The 13,954-nt window shown below is 42.0% G+C and overlaps 1 protein-coding gene and 1 long non-coding RNA gene across 2 annotated transcripts in view; one reads left to right on the forward strand and one right to left on the reverse strand.

The window, feature by feature from the left end:
* Positions 1-771, reverse strand: part of LOC130216875 (uncharacterized) — an 11,421-nt gene extending 10,650 nt beyond the window's left edge. The window contains exon 1 of the long non-coding RNA XR_008835837.1: positions 689-771. This is a non-coding gene — a long non-coding RNA (uncharacterized LOC130216875). The remainder of the gene's footprint in view (positions 1-688) is intronic.
* The window catches only part of zgc:158659 (uncharacterized protein LOC791141 homolog), a 46,690-nt gene extending 32,743 nt beyond the window's left edge, over positions 1-13,947 (forward strand). Inside the window, exons 15-22 of the mRNA XM_056448770.1 lie at positions 140-311; positions 754-860; positions 4,709-4,830; positions 4,928-5,006; positions 6,572-6,742; positions 8,510-8,627; positions 12,172-12,323; positions 13,418-13,947. Of these exons, the coding sequence (XP_056304745.1) occupies positions 140-311; positions 754-860; positions 4,709-4,830; positions 4,928-5,006; positions 6,572-6,742; positions 8,510-8,627; positions 12,172-12,323; positions 13,418-13,691 (1,195 nt within the window). The 3' untranslated portion in view covers positions 13,692-13,947. The remainder of the gene's footprint in view (positions 1-139; positions 312-753; positions 861-4,708; positions 4,831-4,927; positions 5,007-6,571; positions 6,743-8,509; positions 8,628-12,171; positions 12,324-13,417) is intronic.
* The last annotated feature ends 7 nt before the right edge of the window (positions 13,948-13,954 follow it).

Consider the following 13,954-nt stretch of genomic DNA (forward strand, 5'->3'; position numbering starts at 1 on the left):
GTTTGTTCTAAGTACTTCACAAGTTATGTGGGCATCTATCTGAAATAAAATCATTTTTCTCATAATTTCCGTCAGTGTTTGTCGTGTTTGTTGATTCAGTTTTAGTCAGTGTTGCTGTAGTGACCGCTAATGTCTGCAGGTCTGAGATGCACAATAAGACGGTGTCTCGGCGCTTCGGCCTGCTGCTAGAAGCCTTCTGCCGGGCCTGTGGGATGTACCTCAAACACTTGAACAGACAGGTGGAGGCCATGGACAAACTGGTGAACCTCACAGATACACTCAAGCAGGAGAAGAAGGACGAGACTCAGAAGGTCAGACACAAAACAGATATTACACTGCATTTACAGGCCAATTTGTCCCTATATCAATTAAAGAGCACCTATTATGCCTCTATTTAGATGTAAAATAATGTGAATAGTGTATCTAGATTGTGAAGTGAAGTTTGAGCTCAAAACATCACACAGATAATGTTCTCTATCTCTCTGAAACTGAACCTTTTAGGCTTTGATCCTAATTGTGGTAATTTGGTGACTGTCGCTTTAAATTCAAATGAGATTGTGCTCTTTTCAGAAGAGGGCGGAGCTACAAATGCCCGTGTGTTAGCATAGCGGCAGATTCAAAACATTATTAATGTTATTTTAACCTTTATAAGCCAATTCTGCTCTGATTCGCCAGTGATGCCACTAACCTGATGCTCATACTGCATTTGATTGGATGACAAATCTCATCCTGCGTTCCGATTGGCTGTTACAGACTCAGATGAAGTTCCTGGTGGAGCACATGTCCCGTCCGGATTACATGGAGGCGCTGCAGGGGTTTGTGTCTCCTCTGAATCCTGTACACCAGCTGGGAAACCTAAGGTACACACACACACACCTGCAGGAGAGGTGAAAATACAGCTTCATTCATTTTCTTTTTAGGTTATGATTAAAAAATAAGAGTGTTTGATTATGAAATAGTGGCTCAGTGGTTAGCACTCACAGCAAGATGGACGCTGGTTCGAGTCCTAGCTGGGCCAGCTGGCATTTCTGTGTGGAGTTTGCATGTTCTCCCTGTGGGTTTCCTCCAGGTGCTCTGGTTCCCCCCACAGTCCAAACACATGAGCTGTAGGGGAATTGATGAACTAAAGAGGCTGTAGTGTATGAGTGTGCATGTGAATGAGTGTGTATGGGTGTTTCCCAGTATTGGGTTGCGGCTGGAAGGGCTTCCGCTGCGTAAAACATGCTGAAATAGTTGGTGGTTCATTCCGCTGTGGCGACCCCTGATGAATAAAGTACTAAGCCGAAGGAAAATTAGTGAATGTATTCATTTATACATGTCTGCATTGACGTATTTCTGCATTTCTCAGTCTGTTTACGCTTGTTTCACGCGGCCGCCATTTTAAAGAACCAAAGCGAGGCTGTGTTGGGAACCCGGAAGTGTAGAACCGGAAGTGTAGAACCAGCACTGTAAATATTGCAGTAACATGCTGTGGACTATAAACCTCCAGCTGCTGCTGAGATTTCAAAATGCAGAAATGGTGTAAACATGACTTTAATATCATTCAGTAAGTTTAATTTAAACAATTAAAAGCAATTTAGTGTCAATCAACATCACAATCTCTGTAAGAGTAATACGCTCAAGTGTCCTCCTAGGCTTCAGGTCATGGCACTAGTTAAACACCGTGGGGATGCTTTCCTGCGTCAGCCTATGTAACCTGGTGAGTGATAAAACTCTGCAGTCCTCTGGAGCACACCCTCGTGTTGTCTGTAATAGTGTTGTCCTGGTACTGAAGTTTTAAAACTGTCCTTTTCCCGCTAACATTCAAACTCTGCTGAGCGCATTCATAAACAGCGCTGATTTACCATAGTATTCACCAGTGCTCATCAGTTTACTGCTCTTCACCCAGTGCAAACACAGATACACGGAGACTGGAGCACGAGCAATAAATGATATATTGTAGCATTTTCTGCCGTCTTTGGGTCGTTTTCACATCACTGCTGGTTTTGGTCCGAACCAGATGAAAAGAACCAAAATGCAGTCATCTGACAAAATCCACATCTCTCATTGGCCAGATGTCGTTAAAGAAATTTCTTAAACTGCTTATCGATTGGTCAGAATTAACGTGTGGGAAAATGTCAATGGAACTCCCGCAAGTAAACAAACCGGCAGACACAACATGTCGCTTTTTACCATGGAGCTACGACTGCGCTGACTGATTGTATCCCTGCTCATAGTATACTATATAGTCTGCATATATCACTTTAGACAAACTATACATTTCGAGAATGAAGCGCGGCTGCAGCTGGAAAACAATGCTTTAATGCATCGCACATCACGTCAAGAGGAGGCGTGAATTAATTTAGCTAAACTGCGACATGCTCATCTTGTGGAAATGTTGCCAAAGATCCGTCAGGTAATGTTTTCTCTCTCTCTGTTGGAAAAGCGCTGTCGACAAATATTTCTCCAACACGCCCCATAATGCACAGCGCATCGGCCTATGGCAGCTGGATTAGTCCAAAAGGCACAGTACGGTTTGCAGTTGGGTCTGTTTTAGTTCGGATCATATTCTCACCACAAACGAACCGCTCCAGGGTTCATTTGAAAATGTACTGAGACCACCACTTTAAGGAGGTCTCTGAACGCTTTTTTTGGTCCGCTTTTGGTGCGCACTCGAGTACGATTGTTGCATTCACACCAGCCCAAATGAACCGCACCAAGACAAACCGAACCAAGAGGGAAAACAAACTAGTGCGATTCAAACGAACTAAATAAGGCAGGTGTGAAAGCAGACCCCCTCAGCCCCTAATCAAACCATTGAAGACTTCGAGGACAACACATATACTTAATAAACAAATCTTCTTCATTGAACATGTACACATAGACTTTACCTATATTCCATATAATTGCAGATTAATTATTCATTCATTCATTTTCTTTTCGGCCTTTATTAATTTGGGGTCACCACAGCTGAATGAACCGCCAACTTATCCAGCATATGTTTTATGCAGCGGATGCCCTTCCAGCCGCAACCCATCACTGGGAAACATCCACACACATTCATACACCACAGTCAATTTTAGCATACCCAATTCACCTGTACCACATGTCTTTGGACTTGTGGGGGAAACCGGAGCACCCGAGGCTCGAACCAGTGACCTTCTTGCTGTGAGGTGAACGTGCTACCCACTGCGCCACTGCGTTGCCCCAGGTTAACTATGGAACAGAGGGTTTGGAAGGATATGTTAATACAGATGAAGTCAGAATTATTAGCCCCTTTGAATTTTTTTTTTCTTTTTTCAATATTTCCCAAATGATGTTTAACAGAGCAAGGAAATGTTCACAGTATGTCTGATGATATTTTTTCTTCTGGAGAAAGTCTTATTTGTTTTATTTCGGCTAGAGTAAAAGCAGCTTTTTATTTTTTAAACACCATTTTAAGGTCAATATTATTATCCCCTTTAAGCTATATTTATATTTTTTTCGATACTCTACAGAACAAACCATCATTATACAATAACTTGCCTAATTACCCTAACCTGCCTAGTTAACCTAATTAACCTAGTTAAGCCTTTAAATGTCACTTTAAGCTGTATAGAAGTGTCTTGAAGAATATCTAGTCTAATATTATTTACTGTCATCATGACAAAGAGAAAATAAATCAGTTATTAGAGATGAGTTATTAAAACTATTATGATTAGAAATGTGTTGGAGAAATCTGCTCTCCGTTAAACAGAAATTGGTGGGGAAAAATAAAGAGGGGGGCTAATAATTCTGACTTCAACTGTGTGTAATAACTGTTAGCTGTTGAAAGCTATTGAGTTACTAGTTAATTAGTTAAAGTTATTAGTTACTAATAGAGTTATGGTAACTAATAAGCTTAACACTTCCAATTTTGATTGTAATGCAGTAATGTGCACTTTTTGTAAAGCTGCTTATATTAGGAAACAATCATTATTTTGAAAAGTGCTATACAAATAATGTTGAATTGAATTTCACTGACCAATGCATCTCAAACCTCTTCAGCTGCTTCAGAACGCAGCAGCACGAGTGGTCTTTGATGAACCCAAAAGAGCACATGTCACTCCGCTACTCACCCGTTTGCACTGGCTGCCAGTTGCTGCTCGCATCAAATTCAAAGCTCTGATGTTTGCGTACAAAGCGACCTCTAGCTGTGCTCCTTCATATCTGCTCTCACTTCTGCAGATATATGTGCCCTCCAGAAACTTGCGTTCTGTGAATGAACGTCGCCTCGTGGTTCCATCCCAAAGAGGGAAGAAATCACTGTCCCGAACTCTCGCATTCAATCTGCCCAGTTGGTGGAATGAACTTCCTAACTACATCAGAACAGCAGAGTCACTTGCTGTCTTCAAGAAACGACTGAAAACGCAACTGTTTAGTCTCCACTTTCCTTCCTAATCTGTAACAGCCTCTCTGGCTATACCACTAACTGTGCCCTCTCTCTCTCTCTCAAAAAAAAACACATTACTAATGCTTTGCTTCTTAGACTTTACACACCTGAAACTTGTCTATAGCACTTGCTCACTGCTGCTCTTATAGTTGTGTAAATTGCTTCTTTGTCCTCATTTGTAAGTCACTTTGGATAAAAGCGTCTGCTAAATGACTAAATGTAAATGTGAAACGCTACTGAAGATTTAGTTTGGAAACATGTGCAGATTTGACGTGACAATTCCACAGCTTAAAATCTCCTGCATATTTATTGTGTCAGGCTGGAGGAGTGTCGCATCATGTCTTCAGCCAAGCGGCCGCTGTGGTTAAACTGGGAGAATCCAGATATCATGAGCGAGCTGCTCTTTACCAATAATGAGATCATCTTTAAAAACGGAGACGGTGAGCGCTCGTCTGTGTGTGTGTGTGAGTTATAGATCACTGACGCCAGGATCTGTGTGTGTGTGTGTGTGATAATATACCTCTGTGTGTGATGCAGATCTACGGCAAGACATGCTGACGCTGCAGATCATTAAAATCATGGAGAACATCTGGCAGAATCAGGGGCTGGACCTGCGGTGAGTCGACCAATCACAGTGCTTCGTTCATATACAGCTGTCAGTCACAGCTCTCCACTCACACACATCCACCAATTACAGATCTCCACTCATACACATCCACCAATTACAGATCTCCACTCATACACATCCACCAATCACAGCTCTCCACTCACACACATCCACCAATCACAGATCTCCACTCATACACATCCACCAATCACAGATCTCCACTCACAGACATCCACCAATCACAGATATATACTCACACACATCCACAAATCACAGCCCTCCGCTCACACACATCCACCAATCACAGCTCTCCGCTCACACATCCACCAATCACAGCTCTCCGCTCACACACATCCACCAATCACAGCTCTCCGCTCACACACATCCATCACACACATCCACCAATCACAGCTCTCCGCTCACACACATCCACCAATCACAGCTCTCCGCTCACACACATCCACCAATCACAGCCCTCCACTCACACACATCCACCAATCACAGCCCTCAACTCACACACATCCACCAATCACAGCTCCCCACTCACACGCATCCACCAATCACAGATATATACTCACACACATCCACCAATCACAGCTGTCCACTCACACGCATCCACCAATCACAGCTCTCCGCTCACACACATCCACCAATCACAGCTCCCCACTCACACGCATCCACCAATCACAGCTCTCCGCTCACACACATCCACTAATCACAGCCCTCCACTCACACACATCCACCAATCACAGCTCTCCGCTCACACACATCCACCAATCACAGCTCCCCACTCACACGCATCCACCAATCACAGATATATACTCACACACATCCACAAATCACAGCTCTCCACAAAACACAGCTCTCCGCTCACACACATCCACCAATCACAGCACTCCGCTCACACACATCCACCGATCACAGCTCTCCGCTCACACACATCCACCAATCACAGCTCTCCGCTCACACACATCCACCAATCACAGCTCTCCGCTCACACACATCCACCAATCACAGCTCTCCGCTCACACACATCCACCAATCACAGATATATACTCACACACATCCACCAATCACAGCTCCCCACTTACACGCATCCACCAATCACAGCTCTCCGCTCACACACATCCACCAATCACAGCTCCCCACTCACACGCATCCACCAATCACAGATATATACTCACACACATCCACCAATCACAGCTCTCCACTCACACGCATCCACCAATCACAGCTCTCCGCTCACACACATCCACCAATCACAGCTCCCCACTCACACGCATCCACCAATCACAGATCTCCATTCACACGCATCCACCAATCACAGCTCTCCGCTCACACACATCCACCAATCACAGCTCTCCGCTCACACACATCCGCTAATCACAGCTCTCCGCTCACACACATCCACCAATCACAGCTCTCCGCTCACACACATCCGCTAATCACAGCTCTCCGCTCACACACATCCACAAACCATGACTCACAAACTTTGACACACAGCACATACAGACAGCTGCTAACACCCGTGTGTGTGTGTGTGTGTGTGTGTGTGTGTGTGTGTGTGTGTGCAGAATGCTTCCGTACGGCTGTCTGTCCATCGGGGACTGCGTGGGCCTCATCGAGGTGGTGAAGAACTCTCACACCATCATGCAGATTCAGTGTAAAGGAGGCCTGAAGGGGGCGCTGCAGTTCAACAGCAACACACTGCACCACTGGATCAGGGACAGGAACAAGGGAGAGGCGTAAGACCCACACACACTCACACACACACATCTTGGTATTGATGGTTTACAGGGACTCTCTATAGGTGTGATGGATTTTATACAGTGAAAATGGCCCTACCTCACAGCCATCCCTAAACCCAATGTCCCTCAATAGTAAAAGACTCGGATAAGTATGATTTAAAAGCTTTCTGAATTACAAGGACATCAGGCATGTCCTTGTAAACCACCGTACTATAATACAACAAGGTCATACCCATGTAATTATGCAAAACCTGTTATTGTAAACCACCAAAACCAGAACACACACACACACACACACATGCACGCACGCACACGCACACACGTTACTATTATTGATTTACAAGGACTCTCCATAGGTGTAATGGATTTTATACTGTAAAACCGTTTATTATATGACCCTGCCTGAGAGATAGCCCAAACCCAATGTCACTCAATGGTAAAAGACTCTGTTAAATATGATTTTAATGCTTTCTGAATTACAAGGACACCAGGCATGTCCTCATAAACCACCATAATATTGTACAACTAGGTCATATCGATGTAATTATACAAAAAGCTGTCTTTTTAAACCACCAAAACCAGTACACACACACACACACACACACACACACACACACACGCATGCACGCACACACATCTTAACCCAGAAAGCAGATTATTTAATATAACCTACACCGATAAGTTTTGTGTTTCTTTGTGTGTTTATTATTGTTATTGTTTTTATTATAATTATGTAATTAATTTTGTTGATTTTTATTCTCATTTGGTGGATCTGGATTAAAGAATTTTGTTTACAGGATATTTTTTAATGAAATATATCACTTTTATCATTTGATTCTAAGAATACATCTCCTCTTATAACAAATATGGAAGCAAAATCAGTACTGATAGATTAAACAGATACACATATAAAAAATACATACATACATAAAAGGCAAAGTAGCCCTCCTGTAAATTTATTTATTTTTTAATTATTTAAATATTTTTCAAGTGCTGTTTAATAGAGTGATTTTTTTACGCACTGTTAATTTCTTTGGTGAAGTCTGTGCTATTATAAATGTCTTATAAAAGATATTTGGCTCTATTCTCGCGATCTAGGCGCAAAGTCTAAAGCTCATAGCGCAAAAGCATTAGAGGTGTGTCTGAATCCACTTTTGCCATTTTAGGGATGAAGAAATATGCTCTGTGCTGCTGCGCATGGTCTAACAGTGTTGAGCTTATTCTCTTAATGACTTCAAGGTGTGTTTTGAGCATAACGTGCATTAAACCAATCAGAGTCTCGTCTCTTATTCCCTTTAAGAGTCAGTTGCGTTTCTACATGGTGGACTATGTAAGTGTAAAAGCTGAACGTTTCACTAGCGAGAAAACTGTTAAACAGATCATCGGCAGTGCGAGGATAAAGAACGAGCCTCCTCCATTCAGCCTCTTTACTTTACTCTTTACTTTTACTCCTTTACTTTGGTGGAGTAAGTAAACGGTGGAAACTCACTCCACTGAACACATCCATTAGCCCACATATTTAATTTCCTTTGTTAAGCTCAAACATGGCTGTGATATGGAACTGAGGGTATTTATAGTGGCTTAGGAATCGTCTGATTGGTGAATTATAAATTGGATAATGCGGGAGCAGCCGCAAGCAATCATAAGCACGTGATCCTCTCGAAATTAGTTTATAAATAAACTTCACTTGTCAAGGTATCGCAGCAAAGTTATGAATTCCAGTATCATAACAACACTAGTCAGAAGATCTGTATGTTTTCTCAGGTACGACAGAGCCATTGATTTATTCACGCGCTCGTGTGCTGGATACTGCGTGGCCACGTTCATCCTGGGCATCGGAGACAGACACAACAGCAACATCATGGTGAAGGAGAACGGACAGGTACACTCACACACACTGAGGGCAAACACTAGCATGCACCTTATGTAAGGCCACACTGCAGATCTTAATGATCAATTCTGATTTTGTGACTGCATAAGATATTTGATGACCCGTTTTCATCATCTTTTAAAAGTGACTGCTGACGTCAAAGTTGTTATCATTCACATATTTTCCAAGTATTGTTTAACTGAGCAATGAAATTCCTCTTCTGGAGAAAGTCCTATTTCTTTTAGTTTGGCTGGAATCAAAGCAGTTATTAAATATTTTTTTGTTTTATGGAATTTTATGGTGTCCAAACTTGGTCCTGGAGGGCCGCTGTCCTGCAGATTTTAGCTCTAACTTGCCTCAGCACACTTCCAAGGATGTTACCTTGAAAGCCTAGTAAGAGCTTGATTACTAGCTCAGGTCTAGGCGGAACGTGTGTAAGGCTGGGGAAGGCTTAACCTCCCCCTGGCCAGAGACCACGGAGATAGCAGCAATAAAAAAAATGCATTGAAAACATGTAACAGGTGTAAGGCGTAATATGAATGTAATTTAATGTTGATGATTAGCAGAACACTTTAGCTGTTGTAAGTTTGTCAATCAAATTTAAAGTCCCCCTCTGCACAGAAATGGAACTGTCCAACCCCGCACGTTGCACTGATGAGCGCTGTTTATTACTAGAGTTAGCAGCTGCTCTGAAAACCAAACCAAAAGTGCTGGCCAGCGGACTATTTTGTTTTGCTGGTCAAGGACATAAGTAATAAAACTACAAATGAGTATTACGAGAGGGTTATAATAATATATTATTCTGGTTTAATTTTGTTTTCAGCATTAAATCATTTGGAGTTTTACATTTTAAAGGTCAAATATTTATTGCTGAATTACAAGTTCGGTTTTCGATTGGCCTCGTGAAAAAAGAGAATGATTTCATATTCTCGGGGCCGGTGCGTCCAGAGGCGACCGCCAAAGAAGGGCGGAAGAATAGTGAGGGCTGCGTCCGCGATGATGAATTTTCAGCTTTATTACTTCTGTCTTCAGAGTCACACGATCCTTCAGAAATTGCTCTTATTAAGAGTAATAAAGTTATTAATGGTAATAGTAATAAAAGCAACAAGTAGTAATAATTTAATTTGACAGTAAGTAATAAATAAATATGTAATAAATAAGTATTTAACAATTTTTTTTTATATTTAATAAATGCTGCCTTGATGAACAGAATAATTTTAATTAGATTTTTAAATAAAAGTAATAATAATAAAACATAAATAAACTGACCCCAAACTTTTGACCGGTAGTGTAGATCAGTGGATTACATAATAAAATAATTTAATGTGTGTGTTGAATATAATAGATGTTTGTTGATAGGCGTAGCTTTTGGTAAAACCTCTTCTTTGTCGGTCGCAAATCTTTTTAAATGCATTAAAGGGCAGCGCATATCTTAGCCTTACCCTGGAGTTTGTTCACCCTCTGCCTATGAGCCCAGGTGTGTCTGATTGGGGTTGGAACTAAACTTTGCAGGACTTTGCGGCCCCCCAGGATCGAGTGGTCTATATTTCCCATATTGTTTTTGGGGAAAATTAGGACAAATTTGTCTCTTTCTGTGTCAGAAACTTATCTTCATGCCATAATTATTTACCGGTATTTGTAAAAAGGGCCGTTTTACACATAAAGACTTTCCGGAAAATTGCCGGTAATTTTCTGGAACGGTCTGTATGTGTGAAAGAGGTTAATAACTTGCCTAATTAACTATTAATACTAATGTGAAAAGACTAGTATCTTGCTATAAATAACTAGTAAAATACATTGTACTGCCATCATGGCAAAGACAAATTTATTTATTAGAAATCCTTAAAATATTGTGTTAAAGGGCACCTATGGTAAAAAATCTACTTTTCAAGCTGTTTGGACAGACATATGTGCATGTATGGTGTATAGACCGTCATATTGGGGTGATATAAACACACCCAGTGCTTTTTTTTCAATTTAACAACATAAAAACGGTGGACCAATTGGAGCGGTTTTCAAATCGACCGCAACTTTACGTAGGAGAGCGGTCCCCCCGCCCACCAATATTGATTGACAGGCGCGTCATCATATCCTCAGTTTGTTGATTCACGTCCGCCATTTTCAGCGTGAGTCGAAGCGATATCACTAAAGGAACACGCTAGCTCTATTTTTAGATGCAAGGCTCATTGGGCTCAACACAAGATCAATATTCTCCACATTATCGCTTTAATCGGAATTATTGGTTGTATCTTTAGGTAGGTTTGCAAACATGTGTACTTCTCATTGAGTCTACCTTATACTTCAGCCGTTTGCATTTCTCGAGATCACAGAAGCTCCCTGTGATCTTAACTAGCATGCGTTTTACAATTCTAAACATCGGTTTCTATCAGGGTACACTCAAGTCGACGGCTGGGCGCCGCGGACCGCTGCAGAAACCTATGTTTAGAATTCAAAAATGAGTGGAGCGATGATTCGGGACACTTGATGTTTCTGCCGCACCACAGAGAGTGTCTGGTGTGCCGTGTCGCGGCTTCGAGTGGTGCATCCGGTGCCTCAGTCAAAGTTAATTCAGTGTGCGTGGTTATTAGTCTCGGTGTACAAGCTCAGCACTTGAAACTAGCACACAGTTGGCTGTAAAACTGTACAAAGACACAAATGATTTTGTACTCTCTGCTTGGTCTGTGTCAGAGTCATATATGTACGACTGAATGTTGATCCTCTCACTCCTGCTCGTTCTCGCAGTCTCCCTGTCAGACTCTGTTGCAAGCGCAGAGTGGGTGAGCTCATGGCCCCGCCCCCTTGTTACGTTGGCGGGAAGCTGAAACTAATCTACATGTGAAGCAACACACCCCTAAATCAGTGAACTGTGGACACGCCCCCAACACGACACTTTTTAACACATTATAATAAAAAAATCTGAACTGTGTTTTGAACTGAACCTAAACTGGCACACTCAGAAGAACCAGAATATTAATATTAAATCAGAAAAAAGAGGTAAACTTTGTGCCCTTTAAAATACATTTTGAAGAAATCTTTGAGGAAATATTTTTAAAAGAATTAAAATTTCACAGAAGGGCTCAAAATTTTGTCTGCATTTACACTGCACATGCGATGACTCCGGTCTTCTGTGGATTTGTCCTACCTTGTCAGATTGTCCTACCTCCCATTCAAAAATTAGCCAGCACATTTTCATGACGCACTATGCTATCAGATTTTGCTACCAGTGTCAATTGTAATGTGGATGAGTGTGATATGAAGCTGTAATATCATCCTAATCTGCCTAATCCCTAACCTCAAATCCAGTGTTGGTAGCATAATCTGATGGGTAGGATAAAATGTCAGTGTAATGACACCGGAAAAAAAAGAGCGGGTGCTGACTGAAAGCTGTGATAATAACTAAAATCATCTTTTATTTTTAGAAATAATAAGTTAAAATTACATGAGTTTTGCCTTGAAAAGGCTAAATAATCTGTCGGTGGGGTAAGCACAATATTCTTGCTTTGGTTTAGTGTTTATTTGTCTTAGCCTGCTCATCTGTGTGTGTTTTTGTCTGCAGCTGTTTCATATCGACTTCGGTCACTTCCTGGATCATAAAAAGAAGAAATTTGGCTACAAGCGCGAGCGAGTTCCCTTCGTCCTCACGCAAGACTTCCTGATCGTCATCAGCAAGGGGGTGCAGGAGTGTACCAAGACCAAAGAGTTTGAGAGGTGCACACACACACACACACACACACATTGGGTTTTATGTTTTATGGGGACTCTCCATAGCGGTGATGTTTTGTGTGCTCTTCCCCCAACACTACCCCTCAACCAACCCTCACACAGAACATTCTGCACGGTTACATCTTCACAATACTTCATTCTACTATCAGCCACTTCCTCATGGGGACCAAAGCAATGTCCCCACAAGGTCAAAATGTACTGGTTTTACTATACTTGTGGGGACATTTGGTGTCCACAATGATAGGAATACGAGGCACACACGCACACAGATGCAAACATACACACTTGACACACACACAAGCAAGGATACACACTCTTAGTCACACACCCATACTCTTGTGTGCACATTCATACATGGTGCGCAAAACATACACACACACTTAACACTCATGCACATGCATAAAAACATACACACACACTCAAACATGTGAAGCACACATGCAAGAATACAGATACTCGACACACACATACACATGAGCATACACACACTCTCACTCATCCATACACTCGTGTGCACACATGCAAACATACACACTCTCACATGTGTGCAAAGATGCAGACTCATTCAAATAGGCGAAACACACCTGCAAACATAAACATAATTGACACACACTTACACAAACAAGCATACACACATTCAACACACTCTTACATGATTACAACCATACACAGACACTCAACACTCAAACACACACTCTCATGCACAGGCATGAAAACATACACACATTCAAACATACTTATACTCAACATACACATACATACTTGACTCACACACACACACACACACAAACATGCAGAAACACACACTCGACACATACATACAGTACTCTCATTTGCACACATACAAGCATACACACACACACACACACACTCAACACTCAAATGCACACTCTCATTCACATGCATGCAAACATACACAGTCACACAAACATACACACACACTTAACACACACACTTTACGCTATATTACAGATTTGCACATAAATCTAGAATAGGAGCACAGCTAGTTTTAGTATTGTGTTGCAGCTGTAGTGTATAGTGCAATGTAACTGATTTGTGTGTGTGTGTGTGTGTGTCAGGTTTCAGGAGATGTGTTATAAAGCGTACCTGGCCATCCGTCAGCACGCCAGCCTCTTCATCAACCTGTTCTCCCTGCTGTTGGGCTGCGGGATGCCGGAGCTGCAGAGTTTCGACGATATCGCGTATCTGCGGAAAACACTGGCGCTGGAGAAGAGCCAGCAGGAGGCGCTGGAGTACTTCACCAAGCAGATGAACGACGCCCACCACGGCGGGTGGACCACCAAGATGGACTGGATCTTCCACACCATCAGACACATGCCCAACGAGCACTGACACACACCCATATACACTGGTTCATATATGGGCACACACACACACATTAGGGCTGCACAATACTGGGAATATATGCAGTATACTGGGGAGGCGGAGCTAAAGATAGTAGCCCGTCTGATTGGTCAAATTTGCATAACTTATGCAACAATTTCTCAGCACATAAAATAAGTGATGCTTTGTAAACAAACACCTATATATATATATAGGTATAACACACACACACCTATATATAAATCAGATTTTTATATAGGCACACACACACA

The sequence above is a fragment of the Danio aesculapii genome, chromosome 23 (genome assembly GCF_903798145.1).
Source record: "Danio aesculapii chromosome 23, fDanAes4.1, whole genome shotgun sequence".
Lineage (NCBI taxonomy): Eukaryota > Metazoa > Chordata > Actinopteri > Cypriniformes > Danionidae > Danio > Danio aesculapii.